This window comes from Montipora capricornis, chromosome 7 (genome assembly GCF_036669925.1).
Source record: "Montipora capricornis isolate CH-2021 chromosome 7, ASM3666992v2, whole genome shotgun sequence".
NCBI lineage: Eukaryota > Metazoa > Cnidaria > Anthozoa > Scleractinia > Acroporidae > Montipora > Montipora capricornis.
In genome coordinates this window covers 32167067-32181033 of record NC_090889.1, presented here as the reverse complement: position 1 = coordinate 32181033, position 13967 = coordinate 32167067, and the positions used below count along the sequence as shown (strand labels likewise).

At 40.6% G+C, this 13967-nt stretch overlaps 2 protein-coding genes across 2 annotated transcripts; both read right to left on the bottom strand.

The window, feature by feature from the left end:
• Positions 1–3979: 3979 nt before the first annotated feature.
• On the bottom strand, positions 3980–8510 carry LOC138056947 (uncharacterized). The gene is made up of 3 exons (XM_068902939.1): positions 8364–8510; positions 6060–6768; positions 3980–5803 (listed from the first exon to the last, which is right to left on the bottom strand). Exons 1-3 carry the CDS (start codon positions 8367–8369, stop codon positions 4773–4775), a joined length of 1746 nt encoding a protein of 581 aa, XP_068759040.1. The 5' UTR covers positions 8370–8510; the 3' UTR covers positions 3980–4772.
• Positions 8511–12754: 4244 nt separating this feature from the next.
• Positions 12755–13741, bottom strand: LOC138055852 (uncharacterized). Its single transcript, XM_068901722.1, has one exon. It carries the CDS (start codon positions 13739–13741, stop codon positions 12755–12757), a length of 987 nt encoding a protein of 328 aa, XP_068757823.1.
• Between the last annotated feature and the right edge of the window lie 226 nt (positions 13742–13967).

Genomic DNA, 13967 nt, shown 5'->3' with positions numbered 1-13967 from the left:
TATTTCATGAAAAACAGCGCCGGCCAACAAGAGTGCCTCAAATCTGCATAACTAATGTGCAAAACCAATTGTTTGGCACACTCCGCACGTGCATTTTTTATTTGATACATTTCCTTGGCGAACAACGAAGTGTATAAACAACCGATTTTATGGCTGATTGTACACGCGCCGATTTTTAATGCCGATTATTAACACAATAATGTTCCGTTAAAAGTTGTCTCGAATAAAACGTGGCGCACAGGGCGAGTAGTATAGGTATTCACATGATTTTCGCGTGCAATTTGGAATAAATAAGCACGAGTAAATTTTTTCAAAGACGACCAAAATTGCACGAACCCGTAGGGCGATTGCAATTTGTAGCAACAGTGTCCCATAATGCACCACGGCTAACCGAAGTAGTTCACGTCGACAGTCACGTCAACTGTGTCTGACATATTTGTCGCCCGGGATTTGTCGAGCAGGAGCCTGGGCTCAAATGTTGCGAGCAATGTTGCGTTAAAAATCGTGGCTTATAACGTACCATTGCCGCAACAAAGTTGCGTTAAACGTTGTCTCGTGTAACATGGATTCAAAATAGGCGTTAGAAATCGGCTCGAGTAATATCACCTTAAAGTTCTAAGGCATTGACACATGACACTAAGGTCGTGTTCTATTGGGATCAACCGTTTCAACTGCAACCGGTTTAGGTTGAAGTGGTTGAGGTTTCCCAATAGCACACTTTTCCAACCGTTTTCGGTTGAAACGCGGTAACTCCTGTGAATAGTTATTACCAGACGTCTCAGCGTTGACAAGTTGAGGGAAAACAACACGGCAGGAGCCCGCGGCAGACTTTAAATTGCCCACGTAAACGACAGCGGTCGCTGCCAGTGCTTTTTCAACCGTTTCAACCTAGTTTGATGCCGGTTGAAAAAGTTGATCAACCAAACCAACCGAAAGCGGTTTTTTTTTCGAATAGAACACTAAAAACCGCAACCAACCCAACCAACTAAAAACGGTTGATCCCAATAGAACACGACCTAAGTTTATTATTCAAGTGAACTGTGGATATGAAATCACGTGAAGCTATGATCCTGGAAGTTATGATTCATTTCAATATACGATTCAATGTATGATTAATTCCATATATATGATTCATTTCATATATGTCATTTCATTCGTTGATTCATTCATCACGGGAACATTTAGAACCCACAAATGACTAGCTCCCAACGTCTGAGTTCAGTTGGTTAGATCGTCGCACCGGTATAGCGAGGTCATGGCCGGTTCAAACCCCATTGAAGTCCTGAATTTTTCGGGCTTCCCTCCGCAATTGCTTAAATTGCGTCCATAACTGCGAGGATTATAGCTTCACTTGATTTCAAATCCGCAGTTTTATATGTGATTTATTTCATGGATATCATTCATTTTATTATTCTCCCTCTTAAATTCGACTCCCATTCCTTAGTTGTTAAAGTCCCCGATAACTAGCACGAAGTGGCTCGTTGGCTACTTACCATCTCGTATCCAAGTAAATTTTACAAACCACCGGGGGTTATTTCACTTTTATTATATCTCTCAGATACTACGCGCGCTGGGATTCGACGGCCCGCTAAATTTGAAATTTCGATAGAACATTCTCTAGCACGTTTTTCATGTCGTTTCTGTCACATAAAATTGTAAAACTGTTTAAATCTTGCAAGCATATATTTCAAGCAGCCAACATTTGGTTTTTCGGATTTCGACACGGTCATCTTTGTGGTAGTTGAACCTTCCGCTTAACTTCAAGATTAGTTCCCTTTCCGGCGCGGCTAATTATCACAGTGATGTAATACACATCTTACTATGAGCATCGGGCTGCCATGCGGGAGGTCGTGAGTTCGACTCCGGCCGGACCAACAATCAGGGTCTTTAAATAACTGAGGAGAAAGGGCTGCCTTTGTAATTACATCCGCAAATGGTTGGACGTTCAAGTCTTCTCGGATAAGGACTATAAACCGTAGGCCCCGACTCACAAGTATCTTCCATGTTCATTAGTTCTCTGTTGGACGTTAAAGACTATTCGAGAAGAGTAGGGGATGAAATTCCCTGTGTCGTGGCTGTCTCTGTTGGACGTTAGAGACTATTCGAGAAGAGTAGGGGATGAAATTCCCTGTGTTGTGGCTGTCCCCTGTGAGTATATTGGTGGGTGGGTATAGCAGGACCACATCAGCTGAATAGCTGCCAAAAGTTCAACCTGCTCAAACAAATAAATAACAAACAACAAACAAACCTCGTTTTCTCGGTCCGTACTGTAAAATTACGGATCCTCGTTTTTTTCTCGCCGATTTTACAGTACGGACCTCGAACTCTGTTAGTAAGAGGTATTTACAAAACGACCGTGACTGGCGCAATCAATTTCCATATAAGGTCATACGGCGCTGATAACCGAGATTGAGTGAGGTAAACACAATGCCAGGAACACGATATCCGGAGCCAGGACGCACCTATTACATTTTTTACCACAATTGCTTGTAATCTCGCAATATTATTGGTTAATTTGCCGTTGTCGATGAGAGTCTAGACAACGCTGTACGCGTCATGCATGCGCCATTTTGTCGCACAATGTAATAGCCAATCAGGAACGCCCATTTTGGGAAATACACCAATCAAATTGCGAGAAAGTTATAGACAACACTTGCTCTTTCTTTCAGTCATGATTTTGGTCACGCTCTGAAATATAAACTTTCTTTGGCGTTAAATATTGTGGTGAACCACTTTCGATTTGTTAAATGGCACCTTACTCTAAACACAATAGAGCTACATCCTATACCAGTCCAATTGAACTTTGATTTTTCCAAGTATGTATGAGATTTTAATTATTAGGAGAAATACTTCTATTAAGTCATTATCATAAAAAAAATAATGACAAATGAACCTGTGGTACTTACTTGCCCACTTAATGTTGAAATGTTTATTTAAATCAGTTCCCACACACTCCGTTGAGTTTGGAGGGCCATTGGGACTCCTATTTTTCCGCCACAATCGATTCTGTGGACGGAGGTGCAAAAAGTGTAACGCTTGCGTAAAGCTCTCAGATGAAACTGTGATTACATGTGGACAGAAGCACATGACTTTGAAGCGTGTAACTTGCAACCCTTTTCCTTGGAACAAAGCATGGGAATTTTAGGACATCAATTTTATGCCCAAATATGGACCAAAATAAGATCAAAGCTGCACGCGCGGGAAAATGTACGAGCCATGTTATATCCAAATAAGAAAGTTTTTAAACTGAAAAATCCAAGCTCTGAACCAGAGTTCAAAGCTTCAAGGTCATGAGATAATGGGTACATCGAATTTAAAGACCTTCCCTGTTGATAAAACTTTCCGTTGTACCGATATTAAGGAACTTGAAGAAGCTATATCAAGGGAAACCTCTAGAGGACTTTTAGAAAAAATAGCACAGGAGGGAGAGATTTCCATGTAAAGTATTTCTGAATGTCTTCATCGCTGCGACTACACTCCTTATCTTTATTTTTTGTTGCCATAGTATTCTTATAGTAATAACGAGTCACGTCTGGGATGATGATTCATTCCAATTTATCCAGTAAATCCCAAAGTGTGGCCATTTAAGATTTAAGTGGAATTAGCGAAAATCATAATTCAGGTGTGGAGCTCCGATTTGTTTGCCTTATTGGACTAAGGAAAATGGTGTTAGCAAGACAGTTACCATCAATTCCCGGCGGATTTGGTTCGAACTCGAACTCAAACTGTTACCCTAAGGCCACCACACCCCTTCTTTGACACCATTGAAAGGCACCTGTGGCTCCCTTGCTTTATACGGTGAAAAGCTCGCAAAGGTTCATTGTTTAACTTTTTCCGGCCTTTGGTTTAGCTGGTTGTTAATTGTCTTAACTTATGTAACAGAGTTTATGATGTTCTACTCCGATAATGTCCGTTTCCTCTGCTCTATTTGAGCAAAAGTGGAATTTCTTGGTAGGTAAACATGAGTGAAACACGTCTATTTATGCGTGCCATCTATTTTATTTGTTTTTGGCAATAAACCAAAGTATACATTGTTATGTCGGAATACAACTGAAGTAACCTGTATTACATATTCATTCAATATATTTAAAAGTAAAAAAGTTCTCTGATCTCTTGGTTCTCTTAAAATTATTGAATGGTCGAGAAGACGAAGACGGTCTAAGATTATACGGATTAGTGCTTTTTACAGCAGTGGACACCAAGTATGATAATGGGTGGTCACGGGTGTCCATCATCTCAGCCAGTGTAGTCTCGTTGGCTAGCAACAGTGCTTGTCTATATGAACTGTTAGGATATATGATTTTAAGTGCCCTTTTTTGCACGGACTCTATTCTACCTGAGATAGTCAGGAATGTCTTGCCACACCTGTACTAAAATCGGTCTACTAAAGACTTTCAACGTGTCTTGTTCTTACATGTACACGTCAGCTCTCTTTATAATAATTTGAGAGCGTGTAGTTTCTTTGATGCTTTAGCGGTAATATAGTCAACATGGCAGTTCCATTTCAAGTTCTCATTAATGATTACTCCAAGCAGTTTAGCTAGCAGCTAATAGATAAAACCCGCAACGAAAATAATAACTTTTTTTCCAAACACCTACCCCAAAAGGTTTGTCTGACTCTGGATTTCAATATTTTGACTTAGTTAGATGAAACAATACAGACTTATTAGACTACATTCCAAACCAGCAATTTTCCTATTTAACGATACCGAACCCAAATAACATAGAGTTCAAAGCCTGTTAAGGGGCTTGTGATCTCATTAGAAGACAATTTAACGACTTGCCTTCATCGTCTTGGACGGCTTCGGCTTCCTGAGTACTTCATCCTGCATGGCTGGGATGATTCCCTTGCGAAAGGCCACAGACAGCAGCTCATCGGCATCTTTGATGTTGGGATACTGACGTATCGCCCATTTCAAGTACACCAGGAACTCGTTCCAGTCAATATAGCCATCGTTATCCATATCAATGGCTTTCAGCGCCTTCTGCGTATCCCGACAAATAAAGCAGCCGAAGTAGGGAGCCATGAAGCCATTATAGAAGGAACAGAACTTGAGAAGGTCGTCAACGTCTTTATCCTCCTCGATGTCCCATTTGTCCCAGATCCTGCGGACCTCTTCGATGAGATGCTGGGCGTGCTCACTTTTCACCTCTGCCTCTTCTATCACCTCTGCCATCTTGGCGGTGAGTTTTCCTCCTGCTCGATCAAACAGGAGAGCGATGCCCACTGCACTCATGTATTCTTCCTTCCTGTTGCCGGTCAGATCTTCAAGCATTTTCTCTTTCATGGTATGCGCCATTTCCATCGTAAACTGCGGATCTGCACCAAACAGATCTACCATCCTCTCGTGGATCATGTCGTCGGAAGACAGAGTGCTGATTCTAACTGGAGACTCCTCTCCAAAGAACTCGGCTAGATTGAAGTCGGTCTCTCCAACTGTACCACCAGCAATGCCTCCAAAGTCGAATGCCAAGTCCAGCGCCCTTTCGCCGTAGATAACTTGTTTAGGATGAGGAGGCATCCCTGTAGTGATCTTAGTCACGTTGCATGCGGCTTCCCTCAGCTGTGTACACTTGTAATTATTCTGGACTTTGGTGTTGCCCATTCGCACAAGATTCATCAGCGTCACGGTAGAACACGCGTGACCAAGAGCCGCTCCTTCTTCGCAGACGCTCGCCCAGATGCCGTTGGCTCCGTTGACAAGACATTCAAGTTGCGTCATTTCTCCGAGGGCCCACTTCTTATGGACATGGGCCAGAAGATGTCCAGACCATCCACGGTAGTCCATGATCTTACGAACACCTAGACAGTAAAATATGTATTACTACAAATGCTCTGTTATCCCTAATTATGACTCAAACAGTGAGAAAGAATGACCTTTTATTGTTTTCTTGTGATGTTTGGGTCGTTTCGACTAAGCTTTAAAAAGAAGTGATAGTTTCAACTACATGTGACTAGCCTTGAGCTTCCAGAGCATAAAGGAAAGATAGTTTGTTTACAACATTAACAGAACTTTTCGAATGGGTTACCTAGACAACAGTAAAGTAAGGAATCTTACCTGCAGTCCAAGCTCCCACTTCCTCTGGTAAGAACTTGCCAGTTGGCTCCTCGAACAGAATTCCAAAAGGACGCTCAGCAGCAGGCAAGGATCCCAAGAAGTCCACAACAGTGAACACTCGCTCCATCTGGTACACCATAGAGTCAGGGAAGTCTCGTAGATTAACCATGATCTTGGCATCAGGGGACAGCATCCTTCTACTCCATTTTATCCTTTCCGACAGCAGCTTGCACATGTCCTGCACAGTGAAGACCTGCCAGTTAATGGAATCGACGGCAAGATCTATCTCGATGATGGGATTGATCAATCCAAGCCTTTCCATCTTACTCAAGCCCACTGGAGTAGTTTCAGTGTCAGGAATACCGTCATTTACGGTTTCGGTAACTTCAGTGAAGGCAAACAAGTTGCTGACGTCTTCTCCTCTAGCCACGAGCTGACGAATGAAGGTGTCGTCGACGCGTGTCATGTGCGAAAAGGCTGCTACGATGATGAACTTGAATCCACACTTTTGTACCTCGTTGTAAATATTCCACTTGTTTTCTAGCGTGTGGCCTCTCAGCTGACCCACGGTGCTCTCACGGATTGAATTGTCTAGTACAATCAAGTCCAGGTCTTTCAGTCTAGCGCGTTTTCTTTTCTCCTGGGCAATGCCCTCAGCGACCTCTTTTATTACTTCTTCAAATGGCATATTTGGTGCATAAGTTGAAAGCTGAAAAATATTTATGGAAAACATGCATAGAGATCAACCGAAATACTGGCTTGCAAGTGATACTCTATATGTACGTTGTGTATACTTTGGTAAATTCCCCTCTAACAATAAGACTCACACCCTTTACACTCTCAGGGTGGACAATCACAGGGGTAAAATCCTAATTTTTGTGGTATAAATCTGGGTTATGTACAGTGGAACCTCGATTATCCGGACCTCGATTATCCGGATTTCTCGATTATCCGGACTTTTTTTCTGGTCCCAATTGTGTCATGAATATTTATTAGCCATGATCTAGATCCGAAGCCATATTCTTTTTAAAACTACAGCTTTGAAAAGAGAAGTAAAGGCGAGTTTGTTTCACTTTCAAAAAGCGAAATAAAGCAGCGCTCGCACACGTCGTAACTAATGCAGAACTTTCGAATGAGCTCTGATTGGCTTAGAGTTGTTTTGTTGCTAAGTGAAATTTGACGCTCTATTGGCTCTTTCGGCAAACAAGCTACATACGTCACAAATGTTTATTCGCGATCATCATGTCCTTGAAGCGTAAGTGATCCGTTCTTTGGATAAAAGATAAACAGGCTACAATTTTGCGACTAGAGAAAGAAGAAAAAGGAACCAATTTGTCAGCTGAATATGGCGTTGGTAAACGGCAGATATCTGATATCCGCAAGAGCAAGGAGAAGATCATGACGTTTGCCGACACGTGTACAGGTATTCACAACGGAGAGTGAAGATGTAGACCACATTGTCTTCGAAACAATTTGCAAATGTTTTGTTTCACGATTAAATGTCGCTTTCTTATTGTAATCAGTTTTTTTTCCTCCTTAATGTTCATATTCTCGATTATCCCGACTATTTCGTCTTGACCCAACGAGTCCGGATAATCGAGGTTCGACTGTATTTAAAAATTAGACAACTATAGTTGAGCTTTTTTTTTCGAAATTCCAAACTCTGAATTTTGTTTTAAAAATTCAAGTTTTACGTTAAACAGATGTTTACAAGTCAGAATGTTTAGAAGAATTCCCAGATATATTCAAAGTGCGGATTTTGGTAATAGAAATTTGAGTCAAAAGTTTCAATGGAAAAAAAATTGTTGAAGTCCTACTTCCTATTTATGTCACGGTACCTTGGCAATTACGAGTATCTGAAACATTCTCAAAGAAAGCCTCAGTAAACAGAAATCAATTGTCTTTAAGTCACAATAACCTTTTTCTGGAGCTTGCCTGACGCTTAGCAAACATTACAGTAAGCAAAGCAAAGCTACAGTAGCTGTTGAAACACAGCCTTGAGGACTGCAGACCACGATAATAAACATTTTTAACTGCTATGATTTCGCCACCTTACAAGTGACAGTAAAAATTAGTCATGCAAAGCCAATTTTGTACCTATTACATTGAGAACTTCTGCTATCTGTTTTGATTTTAAAATGGAAAAGTTTGCAATATTAAGCTTTCCGTTTCTCTTCCATTGCTATCTGTGAACAGAGCGGTTTAGTTTCTGTGTTACCGAGACGAAACCGAAAGTCTAATTGTCATTTACATAAAACGGCAATCATATTTGCATTCTGCGTTTTAAAATAAAGACAAACAAACCTGCATGCACAAAGGTCAAAGAAATTGGAGACAGCAGCAATACACTGGGAGATTCACAGCAAGAAAGGAAGTCAGTGCAGCATTAGCTTAAAGACTAAAAATGCAGACGTTCTATATGGGCGGACGACATCAAATTAAGAATGGTGTGTTATTTTACTTTATATAATAACCCAAGTTACGCTCGGATTTTGATTGGTTCTTGCCTATGATCTATTAGTGGAAAGACGCACGATTGACGTCAATCGCACGATTGACGTCAAGAAGATATAGTATACAGTTTGCTTAACTACAAAGAACATAAAAGTGTGTCACTGATGTTCTTACCACATTTTGACGTCTTCTGTGATCTATTACTGAACAGACCCACGGCAACATGGAATCAATTTGTTTTATATAATAAAGAATTAAACTTTATTCGCATAAAAGCTGATGGTGACGTAAATCGTGCGTCTGTCCTCTAATAGATCATAGGCAAGAACCAATCAAAATCCGTGAATAATCCCTGATTTGTCACGGTGAACAGAGTGGATGTCACGTGGTTTACTATCGTCGAAGATAGGCCCCAGTCTACGCTCCGCTAAGGTACGTAAACTTCTCAGCTTCAGAAAGCGGCCATTTTGTGGATACAACACAGCGCGTTGTCGAAGATCGTTTTTTATCTAGTTATTCGTTCTTCTTTGCTGCTTGCATTTTACACGCCGGCTTTCCTACAGTCGGCTTGTCTTCTAAGTTCGGATTACAGCGAGGAGTTGTGCTCTCACAGGGCAACATTTCAATTCACGGTCTGGACCTTTGGTACAGGTTGCGCCACTTTAAAACTTACGAGTCATTATTGACTCTCGCAAGCCAACATTTAACTGCTTGAATCTGCTCAGCAGACCTTCAAGAGAATACCTGAGAATATCTGAAAGTATTTGAAAGACTCTGAAGTTACTTGAAAGCGAAAGAGACTCTCCTGTGCTTGTGTTGTCCTTGCTGTCGTTGTTGAATCGGATTGGACGAACCATCCACACACAGTTGACAAGAGTCTGCTAGCCCACGATTTCGTCAGAAGTAAGTAACATGGGAATCTCTGTTGAACAATACCGATCACGAATCGGCTCTCATGACAATTTCCTTAAAACAAAAGATGCTTTGTCGCGTTTCAAGGATCGTTTTTGGAATATAATGCTAATGATGCTTTACATGAATGTCTTTTATTTACCAACATTGAAACAAGTTGTTGGACAACATACAAAATATGGAATGACGTAGTGTTTTGGTTACCCAATTTGTGTACTACACTTGCTCACAATGTTTGTTTTGGACCTTTTTGTACAGTAGATTAGCACTTAGCATAATGACAAGTTCATCTGTTCATTTCATGTTTCCACATAGCTTGAACTTGGTAAACACACTGGCATAAAATTACAAGGTCCATAATAAGAAAACTTCAAAGATTCTGGTATTTAAAGTCATACCATCATGAACTTCCCTGTACATTGAACTCTGTTGTCTTTGAGTTATCTCTCTGTTTGCTATTCCTGAAATCTATTATGATGACACTCTGGATGTGTGCCTTTGGGGTGATCCGGATCATGATCAGTGATCCAAGATAACTCACATGGTTCATCAAAGGAACTGACGAATCCGTGACCACCGAGGATTCATCAGTTCCTTTGATGCACCATTGTGTACTACTGATCTTGGATCACTAATCCTGACCCAGACAACCCCAAAGAAATGCTCCCTCTATCTCTATTGAACTTTTTGTTAAAACCTCCAGGTAACATTTTTAATCGTATTGGGTTAAAAATTATTAGCACTGTTAATAAATTGGTTAAAAATTATTATCAATGTTAATAAACCCTACTCAACATATGATTCATTAAAATATTGCTTGTGTTCAGATATTGTTAATAAGTCTTATCTTTTTTTTCCCCAAATTCTTCCATTTGCACCCCCATAGCCACTTACATCAACTAAGTGTTTTCTGTTTCTGTATTGAAAAAATTCAGCATTATGATACTTGACATGCATGTATTGTCAAACATTAGCCGTACATTCAAACCAAATCAAGCTCCCAATGTGGCTTCTAGCGAAGGTTACATCATTTCCTGTATGTCCCAACCCTTCTGCACAAAAAGCCAAAAACATTCATACGAAATGCTTCCCTGGAGTTGATTTCACATCACTTGCCCTGGACAAACTCAGAACTCAATTCCACTCGGTTTACGTAAAAAAAAGTATGACTGAATCTATCAGCCCACTATAAGACATGATGCTGACATTTTTTCAGTTCCTTAAATCCTCAGGTTACATGTGCAACCTCTGTTGTCAAAATGACACCTCCATAAAACTTTACCCAATAACCCTCATCTTTAAAATAAGCATTTCAGGACGGTTGTATATCAATTATCTTATTTTATTTATTGAGAGGAACAATATTGAAAACTAACCGTAATCAGATATTAGCTCTACTAATAGAAACTCAGTGACAAAACAGATCCTTTTAATTTGTAAACTTCCCCATCAAAGCAGCTCAATTTCGAAAGCCACACATGTACGCATTGCGGACCTATTTTTTAGATGTTTGACAATCCTAGGACAGTTAGGCAAGCAAGACATTTTACAATAAATGTTCCGAAAATTCTAGATCTCAAATCGTCTTTTGAACAGATATTTTCCGAAAATTGACGTTGGGTGCCCCTGAAATATTGCGGTAAACAGAGGAAAAGCATTGAAACACAGGCCAGGAAACCTTGCACTGTGGTAACTGACACATGAGAAGGAGAAGAAGTTAATGTCTTCATACCATCGATCTGACGAAACATTTTTGATTTGATGAAGATATCGTTTCTCGATAATTTAAGCTACTGAGATTAAAACTAAGAGAGAACACCGGTACACTTTTTATGAGATCGTTTGAAGAATATAGCACTCGTTTACTGATCAAGCCTAAGCTCTTGTTTCAGTGATTAGGTCGAAGCACTATTTTAAATTTTTAGCTTTCAATGTACGGTTTGGTGAACTACACTTTTTACGATATCGTTTGAAGAATATAGCACTCGTTTACTGATTAAGCCTAAGCGCTTGTTTCAGTGATTATGTCGAAGCACTCTTAGCTTTCATTTTACGGGTTTGTGGCTTGATGGGTAGTCACTTATGGCCTAAGCACTCTTAGCTCTCATTTTACGGTTCGGCCGGGTAACTACACTTTTTACGACATAGTTTGAAGAATATAGCACTCGTTTACTGATTAAGCCTAAGCGCTTGTTTCAGTGATTAGGTCGAAGCACTATTTTAAAATTTTAGCTTTCAATTTACGGTTTGGTGAACTACACTTTTTACGATATCGTTTGAAGAATATAGCACTCGTTTACTGATTAAGCCTAAGCAATTGTTTCAGTGATTATGTCGAAGCACTCTTAGCTTTCATTTTACGGATTTGTGGCTTGATGGGTAGTCACTTATGGCCTAAGCACTCTTAGCTCGCATTTTACGGTTCGGCCGGGTAACTACACTTTTTACGACATAGTTTGAAGAATATAGCACTCGTTTACTGATTAAGCCTAAGCACTTTTTTCAGTGATTAGGTCGAAGCACTCTTTTCAAATACCGCGCACCGGTGGCTCAGTTGGTTGAGCACCGGGCTGTCACGCGGGAGGTCGTGAGTTCAACTCCGGCCGGGACCAACACTCAGGGTCTTTAACTAACTGAGGAGAAAGTGCTGCCTTTGTAATTACATCTGCAAATGGTTAGACTCTCTAGTCTTCTCGGATAAGGACGATAAGCCGGAGGTCCCGTCTCACAACCCTTCAATGTTCATAATCCTGTGGGACGTAAAAGAACCCGCACACTTGTCGCAAGGAGTAGGGCATGTAGTTCCCGGTGTTGTGGTCTGTCTTGTGTGGTATATACAGAGGGCCATGTGTTAGAAAACTCTTTCCTGGGTTAATCATGTATTACCCTCTCAAAGTAAAGAATATTGTATTGTATTCTATTGTAAATTTTAGCTTGCAATTTATATAGTATACGGTTTGCTTAACTACACTTTTTATGAGATCGTTTGAAAAATATAGCACTCGTTTACTGATTAAGCCTAAGCGCTTGTTTCAGTGGTTAGGTCGAAGCACTGTTAGCTTTCATTTTACGGTTTCGTTAAGTACACTTTATAGTTATCGTAACATACAATTTTCTTTCAAATACAATTATTGGTAATGTTCGTCGGGTGCCTTCCGCATCGACCGCAAAGCCGACATGGAAGGAACTATCTCTGCCCTTTCTGAATAAACAATTAGGCTACACAATTGAGAAACGACTAATCGAGCATAAACTGAAACAAACCTGCAAGTTAAGGCTGCCTATTTCTCTGACGCCAACTTTAATTCTAGTTATATAGAGTTTTTACATCATTTAAGAATGTTGCGAATAAGTCTTTGTCTTTGTTTACATGCCGCCAAATAAACTCCGCATGCAAGATAGGAAGAGTACTTGTCCTTGCGAGTGCCGAATACAGGCAAACTCACTTTCATGTGCCCCCAGTGTCCTTCCATTTTGTTCGTATTATATCCATCTTCATTAACAAACTCCTTTGAATGGTTCATGGTTTGGTGTGAATATCCATGTTTATCCAAGTTGTGGTATGATTTCCAGCAGTCAGAGACAATTAACGTTCCCGGTTCGATCCAGTCTTTTATGATAGGCAAAAGTGAAGACACAAGAAAACATCTCCTCGAATCTTCTTCTATACCACCAAAAACCCATTGTCCTTCAACTCTGTGCCCTCGATGGTATTTTTGCTTTCCAACCTTGCTTTCATCAATTCGGACTACTTTCCCTTCCCCGCCAAACTTTTCACTATTTCGCTGGATGGTAACTTCACATGTTTCCCGACAAAACATATCCCAGTCGACAGCTGCTTTTGGATAAATGTGCAACTGTTTCTTAATTTGCTCTTGCGTAAGACCTTCCGACCACCAGTAGGTGAACTTGATGATCTCCTCCAGGGTAAGATTACTCTGTTCAAACCAACTTCCCTTCCAAATGCTCACTGTACTTTTATGGCGCTTGTTAGTCGCTCGCTTTTTACATTCCCACTTGTAACCGTCGGATCGGTACGTACATTCTACCAGCCCCATGTTTTCACCGCAAACGGGGCAGGCACGTCTAGAGGCGATCACTTCTTCATCCATCAACCACCGGATTAATGCTTCTCTATTACAGAGAACAGTGTCCTTCAGCTCATCATACGTCCAATGCAAGGTAGCACTTGTTTTTCGCTGATAGCTTCCAGTTCCGCTTGTGTACTGAGTTCCACAATCTTTTGTATTGAAACTAGTGCCTGCCTGACAGACAAAAGTTTTATACACTTTTCCATCAACTCCGACCCTCAACATTTTCCTTTTTCAGAGATTGCAACACACAACTGAATTTTGGCCGGCCACTCTTCTTTTACGATTTGCGGTGCTGCAAAAGTCTCACCTTAAATTCGTGCATTTTCCAACAAACTTTAATACTTAGTAAATCACTCACACGAAACGAAAGGTATTCGCAACTTCCTGTTGTTTTGTCGCCCAGATTTTTTTTTAATCTCAGCGCGTTGCTCTCTGTTTCCATTCCCGC